This window comes from Synchiropus splendidus, chromosome 6 (genome assembly GCF_027744825.2).
Source record: "Synchiropus splendidus isolate RoL2022-P1 chromosome 6, RoL_Sspl_1.0, whole genome shotgun sequence".
Classification (NCBI taxonomy): domain Eukaryota; kingdom Metazoa; phylum Chordata; class Actinopteri; order Syngnathiformes; family Callionymidae; genus Synchiropus; species Synchiropus splendidus.
Genome location: NC_071339.1, coordinates 7,248,257 through 7,268,810, shown reverse-complemented (window position 1 = coordinate 7,268,810; position 20,554 = coordinate 7,248,257). Strand labels below are relative to the sequence as shown.

The 20,554-nt window shown below is 41.0% G+C and overlaps 1 protein-coding gene across 1 annotated transcript in view; it reads right to left on the bottom strand.

Moving 5' to 3' along the window:
- Positions 1 to 6,444: 6,444 nt before the first annotated feature.
- The window catches only part of foxj3 (forkhead box J3), a 75,007-nt gene continuing 60,897 nt past the window's right edge, over positions 6,445 to 20,554 (bottom strand). Inside the window, exons 6-12 of the mRNA XM_053866991.1 lie at positions 20,261 to 20,389; positions 16,235 to 16,409; positions 13,696 to 14,187; positions 13,120 to 13,221; positions 12,529 to 12,720; positions 10,719 to 10,817; positions 6,445 to 10,540 (exon numbers count right to left, since the gene is read on the bottom strand). Coding sequence (XP_053722966.1) covers positions 10,425 to 10,540; positions 10,719 to 10,817; positions 12,529 to 12,720; positions 13,120 to 13,221; positions 13,696 to 14,187; positions 16,235 to 16,409; positions 20,261 to 20,389 — 1,305 coding nt within the window. The 3' untranslated portion in view covers positions 6,445 to 10,424. The remainder of the gene's footprint in view (positions 10,541 to 10,718; positions 10,818 to 12,528; positions 12,721 to 13,119; positions 13,222 to 13,695; positions 14,188 to 16,234; positions 16,410 to 20,260; positions 20,390 to 20,554) is intronic.

Below are 20,554 nucleotides of genomic sequence, written 5' to 3'. Positions count from 1 at the left end.
CTAAAATTATTAAAATCTGTTTGGTGAGACACAGAGTTAATGATGTGAGTGATGGTGAATTGATTTTTGTGTGAAAACAGTTTCATTTTAAATGTAAATAAAAGTCAAAAGGATTGCTCTGAGGATTATTGTGGATCCTTGTGAAACGTTGGTTCTTGTATTGGCCCTAAAACTCCCCTATAAAAAAACTCTTATTAAACTGGAACACAACTTATATTGAGAAATGTATACTGTAAAATATATTGTTCCACTGGTTTGACATGTTTGTCTCTATGGCTCTCAATTCCTTGCGTCCCTCGCTCTTGTGCTTTTGTTTCAGGAATATACAGAGCGACATCACCTTTAAAAGCTTGTCGTAGATTTTTCAGGCCTCTATCAAAATCTTTTTTTATTTTAATGTCTTAGCAGCAAGAGCTGGAGGAACTGCAGTCCTGTTGGCGATCAGATGTAAAAGGAATATTGGATACTTGACTTAAAGTGAACCGTTTTATGGCTGCATTATTATTTCTACTGGACATTTTTCCAGTCCCATGACCAGGAATTTACATCTCATCTCCATCTGATGACTGCGAGAAAGATGATAACAATGTTTTAGTTGAAGTGTGAACCTCCTGAACAATGGGATACAAAAGAAATAAACCAGTTTGTTTCATGGATCAGTTAACAGCACAGCTACAGTTGAAGGCTCCAGTCTTTGAGAGAAGATGGGGACCAGTCTATATAATACTTAAATCTGAGCCCGGATTGCCTTTTCATTTTTTATTTTTTTCGATTGAAATCACATAGTTTAGGCCCAATCCCAGGATGTTATTTGTACATTGTCTGTTTTTATATTTTTTTTTCAAGAGAAGTAAAGTGTCTGGCTCTCAAGAGGAAAAACATTGCATTGCAAAGCCACTTCCCTTCGTGGAATCAGCGGCATCAACGCACATCCAGCTGGGAAACCTGCTTTCACACAAGGAACGGGATTAACTGTCGATTAACTGATTAACTAATATTGTCGTACTTTTCATAGTTTACAGGAATGCAACACTTGAAGGAAGAATATTCACACACGACAGCACTACATTTAACTGTAAATACTTACATTACTTTCTAATGGGAATATAATTGTGAAGTTCTGAAGCAGGAAAATGGGAGAAGATAATGGTTAAAATGACTTTCAAAGAGTCAAATGAGGATGGGGAGCATACGTCCCGCCCATCTACGAACACCTCATGGGACATAAGTTAACAAAAAACACGAAGTTGAAGATGAGAGTTACTTTCTGCTGCCATAGATCTCACATATGGTGTCAGTGAATTTGGAAGATACAGTCTAATGCCGTGACAGCGGTGCTTTTCCACTGGCATCAAAAGTTCCTTTAGAGAATATTGTAGGCTCAGAACTGGAGTCAGAGCCAGCAGGCGGGACGAACTCGACCAGGGTCTCAGTAAGTGTTTAACCATGTCAGATAATGTTTGCTAGCTTCTACCTTCGATAGTTTAGTACCGTCCGCATCTGCCTTAGTGCCAGAGCAGTGATGTCAAACATGCAACGTTTGAATATGTATTTTCAAACACAAATAAATCATAAATTACATGACAAAATTAGATGACACTCACGTCACTATTTACCATTTAAATGGAGGTATGTGTGATCCAGGGCACGAGGCAAAGAGGACCAGCAAATAACTTTCATCTCCCCATAGACTTCCATTCATTCTTGTGTGGCTTTAAAGGGTCCCGTCTACTGTCGTCTACTAAGTTGATTCTGCAGAATTTGAACATTAAATAAGTGTAAAAATATTCACACAACAACAATATCACATCACATCACACTATACTATACTATACTATACTATACTATACTATACTAATGTAATATAATGTAATAATATAATGTATATTACATTATATTATGTTACATTACAGAATTCAGTGGTTTGGAGCCGACTCCATCCATCTCTGATCCTCCACCCTCTGACAAGTCACTACTTCCAGATCAACGTGGTTCAAATAAATAGACTCGCTTAGTGCGAACCTGGTCAGCTTCCTCAAAATAGTTGAGAATCACTTACATTTCGGCTGATATTGCTGGAAAACGTTTAGCCTTGGCGTGGTCATCTGACCCAGTTGCACTCGAACGTTGCACTCGTCTGCATCACCATGTCATTTATTGTGCTCCATGGAAATGAAATGCCACTGAAATTTGTTGGTCACAGTTGATGTCAGGGAAACGCGTTTTCTAATCTCCAACTGAGATGTGATTCGAGTGGCGACACTGAATCCAGACACTTGCGGAGCACGATTTTCACAGTCCACTATAACGCCCCCTGCCTCCGTCTCTGGATGATGGAGAAGGAAAGATTTTGTCGAGCTGAGGAAAGATCGACTCACCTATCTCTGTTTTTTCGTCAGTGTCATCATGCACAGCAGCAGTTTGAGGGCTCGACCCAGGACCAGGTGCAGGGATTATATCTCTTCACCGCCCTGGGAGCGGTGTAGCGGAGAAGGGTGTTTGGCACGACCTTTCGAAGCTGCTGCCCCTGCGACCCGGCAACAGATAAGCAGATGAGGATGGATGGATGGATGGAAACAGCTGGAATGGTGATCACCATGAGTCACATATATTTGAATCATCTCCCTTATTCCCACTAAGTTGCTTTAACTTTTGCATGTTTTCTTCCCCGCAAAGCCGAGAGTTCAATGCAGATGAAATGGAAATCTACCAAAACCCACAACCGCAGTATATATTTCAACCAAAAATGGAGTTGAATTCATTGTGTGAGACTTGTCTGTCTTCTCCTTATTTCCAAAACATGATGTCACAAAGAGAAGAGTGAGAGCATTGTGAGCGCAGTGTTCCATGATGAGTGATGGGGAGAGGAGGATGGTGACAACATACATCCAGGTCACTCAAGACGCCAGAGCTGGGACTTCAAGTGGATGACAGAAATGTAGAAGCACTCACCAATGTTGCTCTCGGAGGCCGACAGTCTGGGACAGTCTGCTCACACCTGAGCAGGAACTCCATCCAAGGTCCAACTGTTTGAGGGTGCAACGCTTCAGCTTCAGCTCCATCCAAGGTCCAACGGTCCTGTAGTAAGCACAAAAGACACTGTTCAAAAATGTTTAGAACATTTGTATTCCAAGAGTCGTGGTGAGAGGAGAATGTTGAGCAACGGTCGGTGTTCTGATCATAGATTTACAACACGGATGGTGTGATGTTTCTGCATCAAATATGGAGCTCATTGAATTTTAAAGGCTTTTGTGGCCTTGCTTCAGCACACGCAAGGGAAGTTGGTGCAGTAATGAATATGCTCAACCCCTTCGCTTCTCAGGGAGATCAAATAGCACAGTTGTTTTTCAGATTTATTATCAATAATGCATCAAAAGGAATCATGTTTTTATCACCTGAAAAAGTAGTATTTCAAGGAAAATAAATAAAAATATTTCATATTTAATGTGCAGCCAAACAAATTGACAGAATATTTAACTTAAATATTTTAAGAATTAAATGTGTCTATATTTGACTTTGTTTTGCTGCAAGATTTCACAAATAACTTGTTGAATACATTCATTAAACGTGTTGCATGTAAGAACTATTTGGATTCCATAAGCTGAGAGCACAACTCTGAGAGCAAAACACTTTCCTTGTTAAAGGCTGATTATTATTATATGTTAGTAGATTATTTTTCATGGGAAACAGAGCGAATGTGTGAGTTTTACTGAATACCACACCGTGAAGATAAAAATACATAGAGCAGGATGTGTTTCATTAGTTGCTTGAACTGCGAGGAAACTTCAAACGGTTGAATGAATCGTGCCACTGCATTGGTTTATTTAGTCGTATTGTATTTGGGTCAGTCAACAACTAACACTGGAGAGTGTACTGTATGAATCAAGGTCAACTCTGTCATCACTCTTCATATAAGATGCTCTTCTATTGCTCATTTTAAAGACAGAAAACATGGGAAAATATAAAGCTTTAGATAAAAGTTACCGACAGTTAATAATATGCGCATTAATGTTGGCTGAAAACAACTAAAATTGGACATGAAGTCAAGGGATTTGACCTGAACTGACCAGGAAGTTAATTGAGATTTAAAAGGAAAGGACGTGGTGTGTCCGGCCTTTGACATCCCTGTGAGACTCCGAGTCTTAGTCAATGTTTGCTGTGGTTTCTTGTTGTTTGAGTTTGCTCGAGATAAACTTGCCGTCCCGGTGTGAGAGTGAGCGGGAAGCGGCCGGTGATGGAGGAAACGCCAGGGACTCCCACAAGGGCTCTCACAACACTGGGATGATTCTGGCTCAGAATGACTCCTCCAATACTTCTCATTCATGCCACTGTCCTCTGTCGTGGACGGTTGTTTTGACAAAGCGTTTTTGTGTTGTCAGAAGACTAGAAAGTCATTTAAGTGATCTCACGTTACTTCATATTTCTTGGACAAAATCTTGTGTTTCAGATTATAGAGTTTGCAAATAGAATAGAGAATAGAATAGAGTTTGCAAATGCAAATAGATGTTGCCGCTTCAATAGTCATCCAGTAGGGGACGCTGTACTTCTATAAAAATGGATTTGTCGTTTCAGACTCGCTCCTATTTTAACATTTTCTGGTTCAAAACGCATCAGCCATTGAATAAAATCTCACATTTATAAGTATTGTATGAATTTATAGATGAAGGCAAATAGTCTGTATGAAATGTTTTTTTTTTAAATTCTATTTTAATTCTGTAATTTCTTCTGTAGAAATGATGGCACTGATCAAAATTGCGACAATTTCATTTGTTTATTTGGAAACATCAACTAGGAATAAGCTCATGCCTCGCTTATTCCCTGTTAATAGTCATGTTAACGTGTTATTTAGAGCAAACTTTCACTGAACACTCACTATAGTCAGTAGCTTTTCAATGATTCATTACAGGCAAATCTGCTGCCAATACACATATGAATAGATGGTTTATTATGAAAAATCGATAGCCATACATTCATGATCGGATGACATATTTCCAGAGGTTTTAAAATGATTATTTCAAAGGATATATTTAGGCAGTATTAATGTTAATTCGCTGTTTTAATAATGGAAAATGCTTGGAAATAAATGAAGGTTGGAAAGTAATATTTGCTCCTCCTTCTGGCTCAGCACCATTAATAACATTTAAATTTAATTATATACATCTGATGTCCCGTTTTTACCTTTTTTGTTCTATTTTAATTTGAGGCTGTGAATGTATCGTATGCATTATTTTAAAAAGATCAATTTGTTTGAATGCACATTGCGATGCAATATTAAATATGTGATATTTCAGTTTTCATTTCACGTTGACTTGTTTCTTCCTTCTATTGATTATTATCATTTTCCTCTCGACTTACTTGAACAGTTCTCAGGTACACAGCTGAATCCAGGATAAAAGTAGTTCAAAAGGTGTCTGAGGACCTGGTGAGTAAATGTCCTCATGAGATCAGCTGGATCAGAACATCTCTTTTGTTTGTTCTGGGTCACAGGTGATCTCCACCATGGTTACATAAATGTAGGTTTTCGTTTTTAAAAATACCTTCCACAAAAAAAAACAGGCTGTGTTTCCACTTACAAATCTTAGTGGAACATTTATTCTGAGCTACTTTGAATTTAAAAATATGAAAGGTAATTAACCATAAATATAGATTAATAATTTGACTTCATGAAAAAGAGATAAGTGGTAAATATGCACAAATGAATAATGCCTTTAAAAATAGATGCACTTCCTGCTGCTGTGACATCAAAGTTTTATTGGTCACATTTCAAGTTTGTGCTGCTTTTTCACCTCATTAAGCAAAGAGTCAAGTTTGTCTCTTTGCTGCTCGGTTTGATTCCATTTTTTGGACCTTCAATATTCAAGCCTGATTCAAGTCAGTTTGTTTTACACTTAATTCAGCTGCCAGGTTACGACAGGAGCCTTGGTGACCCCCAACTCTCCATTCTTAATAAAAACTATGATTTAAAAAAAAAAAAAAAAAAAAAAGATGACATCTGAAGAGGAAAATATCAGAGAAGGAAAAAGACTGAAAATAAATCGAAATATAAAATGAGATAAATACTTTTTTTTTTAAATGAAGAAACAATATAATAAATAAATAATATAAATATATGAATATAAATATAAAAATGTTTTAAAATACATTGAACAAATTAAAGTAAAAGTGAAACACACAAATAACATAATAGGTTGAAACATTCTTTAACTCCCCATCATGATTTTGATACAGTTAATATCATCTATGTAAAAAAAAATCCTAAATACATTAAAAAAAATAACTAATGTCAATCATATCCTTTTTCGACCAACAGAGGCTGTGAACCAGTGAATGCATGGCGTCATGGTTGAGGACATTAAACCCAAAACAGAATTCCACAGTGATGTTACCATATTTTATTTCTTTTAAGTGCCATTCATGCATATTGGGGGAGGAGGGGGGGAGAGAGGGGTGGGAGCTGGTATGGACAAGTCTGATAACACTTGAGTTATTTTACAGCACTAAACGAATACAAAGAGTAGCTGAGTCACCTCGAGGGACGACCAAAGTAATAAACCGTGCAATAAACAGAAAGAAACAAAACGGAAAGGGACAAGTCGGAGAAGGGGAAAAAAAAAAGACAGGAAATGACGAGAGACGAAATAAAAATTCAACACAAAGCAAATATATATTATCAACACTGAAACACTGAATGTAGAACCATAGTACAGGTCAAAGGTAGTGTCACACAAAAAGCCATTTTCATCACATATATACAATATAGATATTTACATACTGTCACCCTCTGATTGGACGATAACAAAATACTCTTCTCCCTCTTCTCTGTCCACCCCGCCCCCGAGAGGAAAGAGGGACGATTGAAAAAGACGTTTATGTACAAGCACGACACACCAGCACTGAATAGACCAGGCCCCGATCAGCAGTACTTGTTGGCAGTTTCTCCCAAAATTGTCACAGAGCTTTTCCCATTTGAACCCTTTTTCTTTTTCCCAGTCCTGTGTTGAATGTAATCTCTCTGGCAGGTTCATGTCCGGCGGCGTTCAAAACACACTCATGACCGTGATGCAGTCGTCGCCTTTCTACTGCAGCAGCGTCTCCAACCTGATCTCAAAAGGTGTGTTCTCCATCTTCACCGGGAAGCACCCGAACACACTCCAGGCAACGTCTGCAAAACTAACTCCATTTGCAGTCCTTTGGCAAACACACACACATACACACAAACTCCATGGAATTTCAGCAACCAACCACGATGCAGATTCGCATGATGATGATATGACAATAATGTGGGTTGCAGCTTGAATTCACTTGATTCAATCCTAAATTCTTCTCCCAAAGAGGCAAATTTAAACTCAACATCAAGTCAGTATTAAGGCCAAGTAAGATTGAAAAAGTCAACAAGTGAATATTTCAAGGCTGCGTTTTGATTATCAAAGTAACTTTAAACTTTCCTTTTTAGTCAAATTTAAAGTGGCTACAATGTAAAACTCACTGCACTGGATGGTCACATGTGCCCTCCACTAGTTCTTCTGTTGATAACTAACACGGAACGATCCACAGAAATACATTTAAGTCAAACTGCCGTCATGCTACAAGGCCAGTTACCGTTTGAAATCTTCTGACTGAAATACAAGGCACCCAGTCACGGAGTCACAAACATGGCATTTATTTTGTTTAGTGGCTTGATTTGTGGCTGAGTGACAGATGAGATCAGTGTGTGCTGTGACCTGAAACTAGCTCAACAAAGACACCGGTTAAAAACAAGCAGGACACACTGCTTAAATGTTTGGTCAACTAGTGGCTTAAACTGCTTTTTAAAAACTTTTTTTTTTGCGGACTACTATGCGATGATTGACCCACATATGGCCCACAGGCCTCGAGTTTCACAACCCATTAACTTCAGCGGAGGTTTATCGTGATGTCATGGTCACCAATTTTCCCGCCTGAATAATATTAATATTAACTTAATATTGATGGAAATGTTTTCCATCACACATTTAAGATGCAAGGCCTCAGTCAAGGCCTCGCAGCAGGGAAACTGAATTAAAGCTGCGACTTTCTTGTTCACTTTTTTGGAGTTTCAGGCCAATTCAAAAGAGAAAACAAAGCACTGGTATATAATAACAGTGAATCCAAAATTTCAATGTCCAGACTGAGAACTGCAGATTAATCTACTGTTAATAAACCATGAATTGAGATGAACATACTTTTAATGAATTCATTTAATACTAATTTTTTAAATGAAAAAAAAAAAAAATCTCAAAATTGGTCGCGTATAAGCTTTTGCTCATAAAACAATTTCACAGAACAATTTAATATTCAGCACAATAGAGTTTTTAGAGTTTAGGAAATTAGGCAGGAATTATTTCCAAGTTTTTTTTTTTAATGTATCAATTTCCCTAGATGTTTTAACCATTTTTGGTGCACTTTTTTTTCCAACTGATAGGAACATGACTTCTCCCAGCACTACTGCAAATCAGACACACAACCACAAACAAGTCTTTTTTTTCCAAAATGAAATTTTTGGGAAGAAATCTGAGTAGTATACGAGATGAAGGGAAATGGATTCACTGGTTAAATTTGGTAAATATCGTGAATATTAAGTGTAACTTATCTGAACCAGACCTCACGAGTAAATCCTCACTCTCACCTGCATCATATGACACCAAGTCCAACGTTAAACCAAGTTACAACACCGAGATAAGCCTGCATCATTCTTGACTGAGGGCAAATCCAACAGATGACACAGGGAAACAGTGGACGTGACAGAGACTCCCTCTCATTCATTCAATCATCTGGTCAAAAAACAATCCAAAAGTGGGGGTCACCTTCTGTGCTTGTGAAACCGCCTCGGAAAAAGCCTCACGCACGATTGTCTTCAATCGGCGCCTGCATCTGCTTTTGTGCTCAGAGATGATTGCAGCCATCAATCAAAGCCCTAAAACCACAATAAAAACCCAAACGCCGACGCGCACACGTACACCGCTTTATGAATCCCATTTCTCATCCCAGTAAGATTGTGTACAAGCCGTTGGATTGCAGGACAACAGGTCTCTTCAAGAGAAGGTGTTTTCCCATCATTTCATTTTTGTGACCAGGGGTGAGTTTGAAACTTCAAGTGGATGACGGATAAAAACGTTTTGGAATTCAGATCGACCCTATTGACCATGAACTCAACATGTACAGACCAGAGTTGGAGTTCGGACACACAACAGTAGCAAAGATCTTGCTCACCACTATCTGACTCTCATGGGGATTTTGATGGTTCAAAACATGCAAATTAAATAAGTTGAATATCGCATTCGTTTGAAACAAAGCATATGTAGATGACGAATGGGCGACTGGTCGTTCAGGGCAAAAGGAACTTGCTTTCGGATTAGGGAACGTCAACCAAAATTTAAGAATAGGATTTGTTCTGCAGTAATATACAGAAAATACTACTCACACGACGGTCAATACTTTGAACACTTTGGTGGTCTGCATTGGAAATATACCACGTACATGTGTGACCAAAAGCAACTCCCCTCCTGCTGCAGTGAGGTCACAGTACCCTCCTCAGACCGTCAGAACCAGAGACAACATGGCTGCAGTTTATGGTCGATAGGACAATCGTTTGAATCCCAGCTGAATCTAAGCAGCTGTAGGCAATTCTGAAATGTAAATCATGTCGTTCCAGCGTTGACTAGCAGGTGAAAATACTCAAACAGAAGCTGACAGAGAATGATCATTCTAAACTTTGGCTTGAATTCGTGAAAACCACTTATGAACGCTTGAAGACAGACGGTCAAAAAGGGAACAAAGCGCTGCTGTTCTCACTCCGTCCGCCAGAACCACACCGCATTTGCTGCCCGCGATTCTTTCATGAATCCTGCTTGAAAAAGTTTCACCCTGTTCAGACCTGGGCTTCATGTAAACCCAACATCTCCACCTGTGCAGCCAGACTGCTCTCCAAAAAGTGAGCGGCGAGCACCGTCGCATTACTCACAGAGACGGCCTGTGTTTCTCTATGAATAACAAAACAAAAAGTTAGACAGAGATAAACTCATCCACGAGGCAGCTGAGGCCAAAGTCAACACGAGAAGAATCACAAGCTGAACACGTCGCTCAAATCACATCACGGTTACGGAGCGGTGGGTCGGGGAGGGGCTGCTGGTCGGGGTGTGCAGAGGAACTGAGGAGCTTGAACGTGATCTACACTTTAACATGTCCGGCTAAATGTGATTGTCTTCAAAGTAACTCGTTTCAAATTTTTCTGGTGTAAAAATGTCCCGACTGTGAAGTCGTTCCCTCCCAAACTTGTCAAGAGTTCTCCGGCGACTCTCCCTCAGCGGCCCCCTCCTCCGGCAGCCCTTCACTTCAGCCCGGCTTCCTCCCGCCGCCGCCACCTCCTCTCCTTGCTTGCTAGTGTTTGCAGAAAGAGGCCAGGTGAGCTAGACGATGGAGTCCCAGTCAAAATCGTCCTGGATGTCATCGGGCGGCAAGCGATGATGCATCTGGAAGTTCCTAGTGGGGATCATGTGCTGCGGGTTCATCTGAGCATGGTGACCTGGAGGACACAGAGGCCGGGACGGAGGTGAGACGGCAGGGGAACAAGAACAGCCTCACATCAGGCAACTCTCTAATATATAAACTTTTCTTCTGGAACCCCATAAGCCCAAATAAGTGCGTGACTAGCATGTAATGCATACGTGGTTATAGCTAAAAAGAAATTCAAAAAGCCTTACCTGTCATAGTGGGTCCTGCGCTACTCATCGGGGGCATGTGAGGATATCCTGGAGGACCCATCATGGACATGCTCTGTCTGGAGTCCATGTAGAGATTTCCTAAAATGACAGTATCACAGGAAAGGGAAATCAGCTTTCAGAATAAAACCAATGGTGGAGGGGCAGCTCATCAGTAAATATGAATGGAGCTCAGCAGAGGAGGTTTACATAATTCAAATACTATCTTCAGGCTTCACAGGTAAGTGTCTAAAAGTATCACAATAGCTCCCAAGACAAATGCTGTCCATCTTTTCTGGAAAGATACTTCAATCAGTCATATTTCAGGAAACGGCGTCTTTGCACCGTGAAGTATTCCAACTAATGTTTGTGAACATCAGAGCAGAAGTCCGTGTCATGTGGCAGCGTGGAGGAACAGACCATCCATCTGTAAACAAACAACTGTTGATGCTGGCAGATCTGCAGCGGTGCAGCCTGTGTTTGTTAAGAATGAATCTACAGTTCTGGTCACCTAGGGTTAACATGTCCAGCGGCTCGTGCTGAACGATTATTGCCATTGCTATTCAGCGGGCATTTTTTTTTTTTGGCAGGGAAATTTGCTTTCTTTAATATTCACTGGAGACAAGCAATAATCATTCAATATTATGACTAAAATTAGATTAGATGTCCTTTATTTGTCCCAGTGTGGAAATTCCCTACGCAGTCCATGTATACACTTGTTCCCTTTAAGCCATGTGTAAGCCATGATGGGATGAATTGATGTATACATTGAAATGACTAACATACCTTTGGCTAACTATTGAACCGTAAAAATAAATAAATTGTAGGTTGATGTAAAGCAAAGTCAATTTGAACACTATGTCAACTTTGATGCTAAAACAGAATGGTCGTGCTCGACACATGACACCACGGACAAGAGGAAATGACCACATAAAGAGCTAACGTGGAACATGTGACAGACAGTATAAATCAACTCAACTCTGACTGGTGTCCATCTGCTACTGCTTGGCCATCAGATGGTGCTGTCACTGCTCAAGCCATGGTGCTAGTGGAGTGGGTTTTCTACTGCACTATGAGAGCTTGCATTAGCTCTGTGGCACGCTGTTGTTTTTTAAGCATTTTAGATGATAAAAGAAAAAAATAAAAACGTACTCTATTACATTGTGATGTTGATTTAAAAAAAAAATAATAATAATAAACATAATAATTAAAAAAAATGACTGAGCAGTGACACACAAATCAGTCCAGACATGGAGAGATGATCGGATCAGGTGCGTACATGCATAAACCACAGAGGAGTTCTTGATCCCAACAAAATCTATTTTGGACTGAATTGAATCCACTCATTTCATTCTGAAAGACAAATTTATATGAACCTTCATTCAGGTTCGGCACTAATTCAATAGTGGTCCATGAAGATGCAGCATCTGAACAAGTATGTGGGATGCCAGTGATGTCCTTTGTGGCTTTAACATGAAAAACACTTGGGTGAGTGCAGACTTCCCCCAAGCAGCTTGTGTACAACAACATAGTGAATCTTTTTTTCTCCCTACACAATATTAATCCGCTACATTTATTTTAACAATACAATGCGCAGTGTGACTCCTACTGCACCACAATATGGGTCCTTCACAGGATTTGTGGATCTGGACTGAGATGCATTCAGAACTGATTCAGAATTCATTTTCCTCATAATTTACTTGAAATCTGGATGGGCTTTTCGGACAGAGAGATAAACGCTGATGATCATATAACCTCCTTGAAGATAGAGATGATAGGAGAACATGAAGGTAGATGGGTTCAGAGGTCAAACCTGTGGCGAGGTGCTGGCTGGGTTTGTTGGGGTGCATGGAGCTGTGGCAGATGGGAGACTGCACTGGCGCTTGCGGCTGGATGACACCGGTGCGAGCAAAGAACTGGTTGATAGATGAGCAGAGGTCTGCAATTTGGGTGGGCTCCAGGGACCAGTTGTTCAACTCCGCTTGTCTCATACTTTCTCTTAAACCTACAGCACAACAAACATTCAAAATAAAATCGCCAGTCATTCATTGAAGACACAAAATCGTCTCCATCCATTCCGTTATTTCGCTGCCCTTCCGAGGCCGATGTGAAGAGAAACATCTTACTTTGCTATTTTGGATCCTAATTAGATAAACTGACCTGCTGAGCTCAGTGTTTTGGTAATTAAAGTGGAAGGCAGCGATATTTAATTGAAGAGCTCAGTTTAATTAAACCGGTAATCAACTTGACGTCAGCACTCAATCAAACGCACAGACGCGATGCTGCGACAGCTGCCGGTTTATGATGGAACACAGGAGGATTTTGGACGCACAAGCTCCATACGTGTCACAAAGGCTTCACGTTGGACAAAGTGAAAGAAACAAACATAAAAATACACCCCTACCCTGGAAAGGTGAAAGGTCGACATCTGCCCAGTTATAGCTGCTTGCGATACGACAGCTTTCTTTCAGTGCGTCCAGATTCGGGTACCAGTCCGACAGTAAACCTGCAACAGCAAATATCACATTTTGACTGAAGGATTCTCACGGACACTTTGCCAACAAGCGCAGATTCGCTCCTCATTATCAGCCACCGCAGGATGCAGCTGTAAACCTTCGCGTGATTCATATTTCATGGCTGTGGAGACAAGCTTGTGGCACCAAATAAATTACAATCCCGCACCAAATTCAACAGTGGCCTGCTATAAAACTCGCAGCCACTAGGAGGAGCCAGCAAACTCTGGAAGAGTGCAGGCCTACAGCTTTGCTCAAAGGCTGCAGAGACGCTTTGTTCTCACACACACACATCACAGATGATATATATCAGACGATGATTTACAGCAGAGCTCATTAAATTGTGTGCCAGCAATTTATTATGACTAATAAAAGCATAACTGGGCTGTAAACAAGTCTTCCTTTACAAATCCACGAGATGAATGTGGAGAGATGACATCGATGAAGCCAATGATGGACGGTCTCACCTGGATTGCAGGCCAGTTGTTGCTGGGTGGGATGTGGCTGGTGGGAGAGGCTCTGATGCTGCTGTCCGTGCTGTGACGGGTGCTGGCTGTGCGCTGTGTGCTGAGAGGGGTGCGCCGGGTGTTGCTGAGGGTGAGGGCCGTGGGACGGGTGCTGGCCGTGCTGCGAGTGTGCGGTGTGCTGCGGGTGCTGACTGTGCTGAGGGTGCTGGTTGTGCTGAGTGTGTTGGTTGTGCTGATTGTGTGGGTTGTGTGGATTGTGCGCTCCGCCGTGCTGCGGGAGGTGCTGCGTGTGTGGCGAGCCGTGGCCCGGATGGGCTTGGGTAGGGTGAGAAAGGGGCACCTGGCCACTGTTGTTGGAGTGGTTGTTGGGGTGATTGTTAGTTTGGTTGTTGGACAGGCTGTTCTGAGTGTTAATGGTGCCACTGGGGGAGTGTTGATAGGAGCAGGAGTTGTGGGTCTGCTGGGTGGAATCAGACGGGATTCCCATCAGACCTAGAAATACAAAAGTGAGTGAATTAAATCCGTGCAGTAAATGGGATCCCGATTTCACTCACGAAGTCGCCATAACACCATACACCATAACCACAAAATACGCTTCCGAAAAGCAACTTACAGTGATTAATGATGATCTTTATGAAGTTTTGAAAGAATCTAGATTAGAATACTGAAAATGGCTGATGAAATTATTAAAATTGAAATGGCAGTTTCATAATTGGAAGCAAAAATGGCTCACACACATAGAATACAGTGCTTATAATTGCATTTTAAAATTAAGAATCATAAAAGAAACTGGTTCAGTTTAGTAGGGCAAAATACATACAAAATACATTCAATAATGATTGGTTTCCAAAGCGGGTCTGACTTTCAGATTTAACCTGGATCGATTCATACGGCCTCAAGAGTTAAGGCAAACAGCTTGGATAAAACACAGATAATCACCGTCGATATCTTTTAAATGTAACTTAATACTGACACATAAAAACACAAATAAAGTGACCTGTAGTTATGAGAAATATAAAACATGGCCATGCAGAGGCAGCCACACATTCAAGGACATTCATATCAGTGTCTAACGTGACATGGGCCTCCAGTGTTCTACACATGAGACCGAGCAGCTGCCATTTTGTCGAACGAGGGAATGACTCAGCATCGGTTCGTGTCTCCGAGGTTCACGAGTCCAAGCTGCCGTCGTTACTCCTCAGCAGCACGACGGCTCTGGATCGTCTTTGACAAATCCATTGTGCTGCGTCGCGGCTACTTAACAGACATGACTGGAGGAAAAACATCTGCACACCCAACTGCACTCATCAGAGGAGTGGGGAGTGGTCTTGAGAGGCCCCGTCCTTCACAGCTTTGGCACCGTAAACCCATTCCACTGGAGTGCTTTTAGAGCCGTGCACCTCCACAATCTGCACGCAACACTCACTGCAGGGTTGACAAAGGTGCATCTCTTATCGGCACAGAAAGCCCATTGTCCAACCAGGGAAATACAGAAAGCAATTAACGCAGCAGCAGAATAATAATGCGAGCTCATTACCTATTATCAAAGCCAGTGAATTAGCTGACTGTCTACAGCGGCAGAGTGTGAAATCCTCTCGCTCGATTATTTACGCTTTCAAATTGCAGGAGCTTGTCTGACTAAGAGATTTCACTTTTATTTATATGAAAGAGGTAACCACTTTGAACTAATGCAACATAGATGATAGATTAAAAACCAGAGGAGGTCTTTGAAAATATTAGCATGAACGCATTTGATTTGAGAAAGTAGGTTAGGCGCAGAAAGCTCCGTGTACTTTGTTCCTAACCCTCTTGTCAAGAGCTCTTTGTTTATCAGTCAATCAGATTAGAAGAAGAACTGCATTAGGATCTACCAGGGGCTCGTGGGCTTTTAAAAGCTGTGCTCTACCACGGCAGCATATTGTGTATTACACAAATTCTCCACCTTAATGACACATCATTCAGATGATTTACCCCAAACCGGATTCACTTCCAAGCACAAAACAACCAACAGGGACAAAACATATACTCATGATGCGAAGCCCATCGTCTTTTTGGATAGTCTCTGACGTAACCATTTCATAATTGTACATGCTACATTCACATCCCTGGAGTCGCTTTTGGACAGAAGTCAGATGAGCATTTTCAAGTTTGTTTTGATTGCTTTTCTCCTTTCCCCAACACATTATGTGTGTTGTATATCAGACCCTTCATCTGGTCAGAATGTCGGCAATTTACAGACAGTACAGAATGTACTGTGTGCCGATTTAACCATTTTTAATGATTTAAAACTTCCGTTTTCCTCTGGATAGGGAACATATGAAAACTCCCGCAGCATGAAAACTGTAGACTGACAGTCCAGCAGTTGTGTAGAGAAATAAAGTAATGAAGCATGAAATCACATTCCAACATTTTGTTAGTGCGAAACTTTGTGACTTCATTAAGTTGGTATAGATTGATTAGTAAATAAATAAAATAAAGCCAACCCCATTCAAAACAAGCCCAGATTAATTAATAAGTAAAGTTCAAACAAGAGTCTCACCTTGCTGGCTGAAGGACTGTTCAAAGACGGACTTGTAAAGGCTGCGGAAGGAGGCACTGAGATCTTCAAATTCAGAGAACAGCAGCTGCTTGTCCCGTTCTGGCATGTTGTACTGAGATGGAGGGGGCTGCTGGAGGCTCATGGGCTGGGACACAGGTTCAGGATGACTGTTTACCTGGGGACAGTTGGAGGTAAAAAAGTGAGAAAGACTTTTTCCAGTGAATGTGACAGACTGAAATAAAAAAAAAAAAACACCAGCTACAAGAGCAGGCTACATACTAAGGAGTCTGAGGCAAACTAACATCTTCCTATGTACACATGGACAGAATACATACTTTTCAAAGATACACTCCGAGCTCATCTGGTCGTGGAACCTCAAAACAAAGAAAACCTCCAGAATATTTAATGAAAAACAGACAGAGTGAACAAACGTAGCAGAGAGAGAATCTTTTTTCATACTGACGTCACTCAGGAGAGTCTCATTAGCTTTGTGTGTCTCACCCTCATTGATTATGTGGCAGTTTTAGCATGGTTTGTGAGACAAAGTGATCAAGGGGTCTTGTATAAGTGAGTTCCATGTTCATGTGCATGTTTGTGGAGGGTATAATTTGAGAGATTCTAGTATGAAAATGAGTTTGGATGATCCAATTATGTGTTAATGATGATGGCATAATTGTCTGTGTACCTACATCCGTGTGTCTCTGTGTGAAGCTGAATCTAACGTGTTACTTTATTTCAATTGTGAATGAATTTATGCCGGATTGGATTGACATCCAGCACTAATATTAGCATGTGACGTATGCAGGGTTTCCACTTCTGCAGTGACAAAATAAAAGACGCCATGACTCTTCAGATTCATGAATTAAGATTCTTTTTTTTTTAGATCTTATGATGACTCATTGATTCATAAATAAAAGGACTGTATATGTGCACATTTAGGCACCATTATACAAGTCTCAAATCTATGGGAGCAAGTGTGGAACAGTACAGCGAGTTACTGGAGAGCCAAAAGGCAACGAGAAAGGCATCAAAAAAGAAAATATTGAGGTTTGAGTCAGAGACCCTATACCTGAAGATTAAAAAAAAATCTGCACTTGATCTTTATGTCGATGTGGACATAAAGATTGTGGTTTTAGGAGTGTTTTTAATAGAAAACTCCTGAGAGAAACATCATAATAACTAAATGATAGGAACACACCCGCTGCTCATTGAACTGAAGTTTAAGTGTGCCGGCCGACACCTGAAGGAATGGTCCGGGTGAGGACAGCTGCGACGGTTGGAGTGAGATTTACTTCTCATGAATAGAAGCTTGCGTTTGAATTGTCATCAATTCAATAAGTGTTCCCCCTTATTTCCATGTTCCTGTGTTCCTTGCGTCTAAAGAGATGTCAGTCATAGAACATGAGACAGACAGTTCCAGTTGCACCGACGACAACAAGGGGGGTCAGCTGTGGCAGTTTTGGCGAACACACAAATACGGAGAGAGCGATTCAAATGGACACAAAGCCGATACTCAGGTGGCCGAGCCAAATGTATTAAAAGAAAATCAATAGCAATACCTTGTAGAAATAAGCGGCTATCTTATCCATGTATCTGTGTGGGCAGCGCATGCTATGAACTGCCCGATGGGTGAAACAACACACAGCTTTCCTTCCAGCGATAAGTGGTTCTGTCATTGAGATTCACCTCAACAAAGACTGAAATGCAAAACTTGAGCTTTTTCTCAAGGTGGGCCCTGACCTGTGTCCGCTGTGGGCTGGCATTAGATGAGGCAGTGTCCATTTTTTTGATCATAACAGCTTCCTCTTCCGAGATGTGGGCAGACTGCTGAAGTGAAGGCTCACAGTCTGGCCCGGGCAAAAGTGAAGAGGTGATAATAAAGCCAGAGTGTTTACTGCGAGCTGTTGCTTCAGCCGCTTGTGTGTGTGTCTGTGAGAAAGAGAGAGCACATCCATCAGGCTGAGGCGATCGATGCTCAGCGCCTGAAGCGGGGAGCACTCTAGGATGCAGGAGGACCACACCAAAGAGGGGGCATCTCTGGTGGGAGGACTTCAGAGGATAGGCTTCTCTTTGTCTGTCTTCCAGGAGCGTGCTCATTTTTCTCTGTTTCCCTTAACCCCCTTCCTGATGTTGCACTCTGGAGCTTTTCCACCGCGGACCTTCCTCTAATGCTGTCTGTAGATAGAGTCTTTGAACACAGATATCCAGGGATTCTGATGTGATAAAATATACGATAAAGTCGACTGTTCAGCCACAAACGCTACTTTTTTATTCAATGGAAGAGCAGAAACTCATGATGGTGTGTGAAATGCAGTTGACAAGAATATAACATTCAGTTTCACAAAGAACTAATACACCTGACATTTGGGAGGTGAAGGTAGTGATTTTTCCAATATCGGTGTTTGTTGGTGAGAATCCATAACTGTGTGTATAAGTGAGTGCATATTGGGATGTTGCACACATCTTTGAGGCTGCGTCTGTGTGTGTGTGTGTGTGTGTGTGTGTGTGTGTTTGGGTGTGGTGGTCTAGGTGTGTATGTTCAGGGCTTTGTGTAGACTTGTGCGTTATGAGTTTTTCTGCGTCAGTGGTTGGGAGATTCTTTTTGTTTGCGGTTGTGTGTGTGTGTGTGTGCGTGTGTGTGTGTGTGTGTGTGTGTGTGTGTGTGTGTGTGTGTGTGTGTGTGTGTGTGTGTGTGTGTGTATTCCATGGGTTTGGTGTGTGAATGTCCATGTGGGCCAGAGAGAGTTAAGCCCAATTTCGACGGACGCAACGGGGTATGTGTTGTGGTTGCATTGCGTCCCGTAAAAAAAAAGTTTTCTTTCTGGAGTTTTCAGTGAAATGGGATCGCTTGTTACTCTACTCCCCATTCCGCTCAAGCTGAGCTGAATTTGAGCTCTGGCAGAGGTAAAAAATACAAGTCTTGCATATCCACCGCAGATGTAAGTTGCCACATTGACAAGAATGGCTGTGTATTTGCTGCGGCACCGTATTGCAACGCACACCTGGTGTAAACTGGTCTTGTGTGTTTTAAGTGAGTGTAAACTAAGGTTTATGAGGTTGTGATCATGTTTCTTGGTGTGTGCCTGAACCTTTGCATGGGATTATGACACATGAATTTGTAACTTTTTGTGGCTGTGTGTGTGAGTTTGTCTGTAATTGGTGAAAATCTATTTAAGTCACATTTCAGGGAAATAACACTTTTAAGTGGAAAAATGCCTTATACTTTTAGGAGGGGGAAAAAAAAATCACTGCTCACCGCACTGATCACTTCACTAAGGCGCATGATGGATTCAATGCTAACAGTGTTATGGGGAATTCTAGTGTAACTCACTGACAGCCCTTAATTAGAATTTAATCCTGTTTCAACTCAATGTCTGTTAATATTAATAACCAGCTGACAGATATACATCTTTAAACCAGGGCAGTGATCAAGTTTTGAAAATCCAACTTCAGCAGAAATCATTCACCGAGTATTAACACGCAGGGACACATAAAAAACAGTTGAATCACTTAAAAAAAACACTTTTTCTTCAGCATTGTTGATGAGAGCATAAAAATTGTGCATGATGGATGGCATTTCAAAAGGACATCCTATTTTTCACAGTCCTGGGTATAAAAGTTGTAATAGTTTTTACATAAATACCAATGTATGTGACATATTTGTCTGTTGCATCAGAATATAAATGAACACTTTTGTTGTTGTTTTTTATGCATCATTTTGAACAGCATTTTTTTCCCACTTTCACGATGAATGTTTGGACTGTGCAAACAACATATCTTACTGTTTCACAAGTTAAAAATGCTAAATCACAGTTATTCAGCAATAGTCCACAACAATCATTTTCATAGCCAGAAAAAGGGACACTTTGGCTGCTATTTTCGTGATTATCAATTATAAAATAGAATTACAAAATATCTTTGACATGAGATCCGAATTAATTTGAGCACAGAGAAAACTGAATGGCCTCTAAATATGAGCTCAGTGTGGATATTCAAGTATCTCTTAGTGCGAGTCAGTGGTCTTACCGCTGTGTAACTGTGCACACTGCCCACGCTGTTGAGATTGACGGACGCCAGACTCTGATCAGACAGGCTGTTGTTAAGGCTGCTTCTTGGACTATCACTTCCTTCCTGGTCTGTGTTGTACAATGCCACCTGAAATAGACAGACATGAGTTTAAAATCTGGTAGACATGAATAACAATGACAAATTCAGTTTGCTTGTTTGTGAGCTGTTGCCAAATTAACTACTTGAAAATAAATAAATAAGTCAGCAGTAATTGTGTGTTGCTGCATGTGCAGCCAATAAGAATGTCTAGTA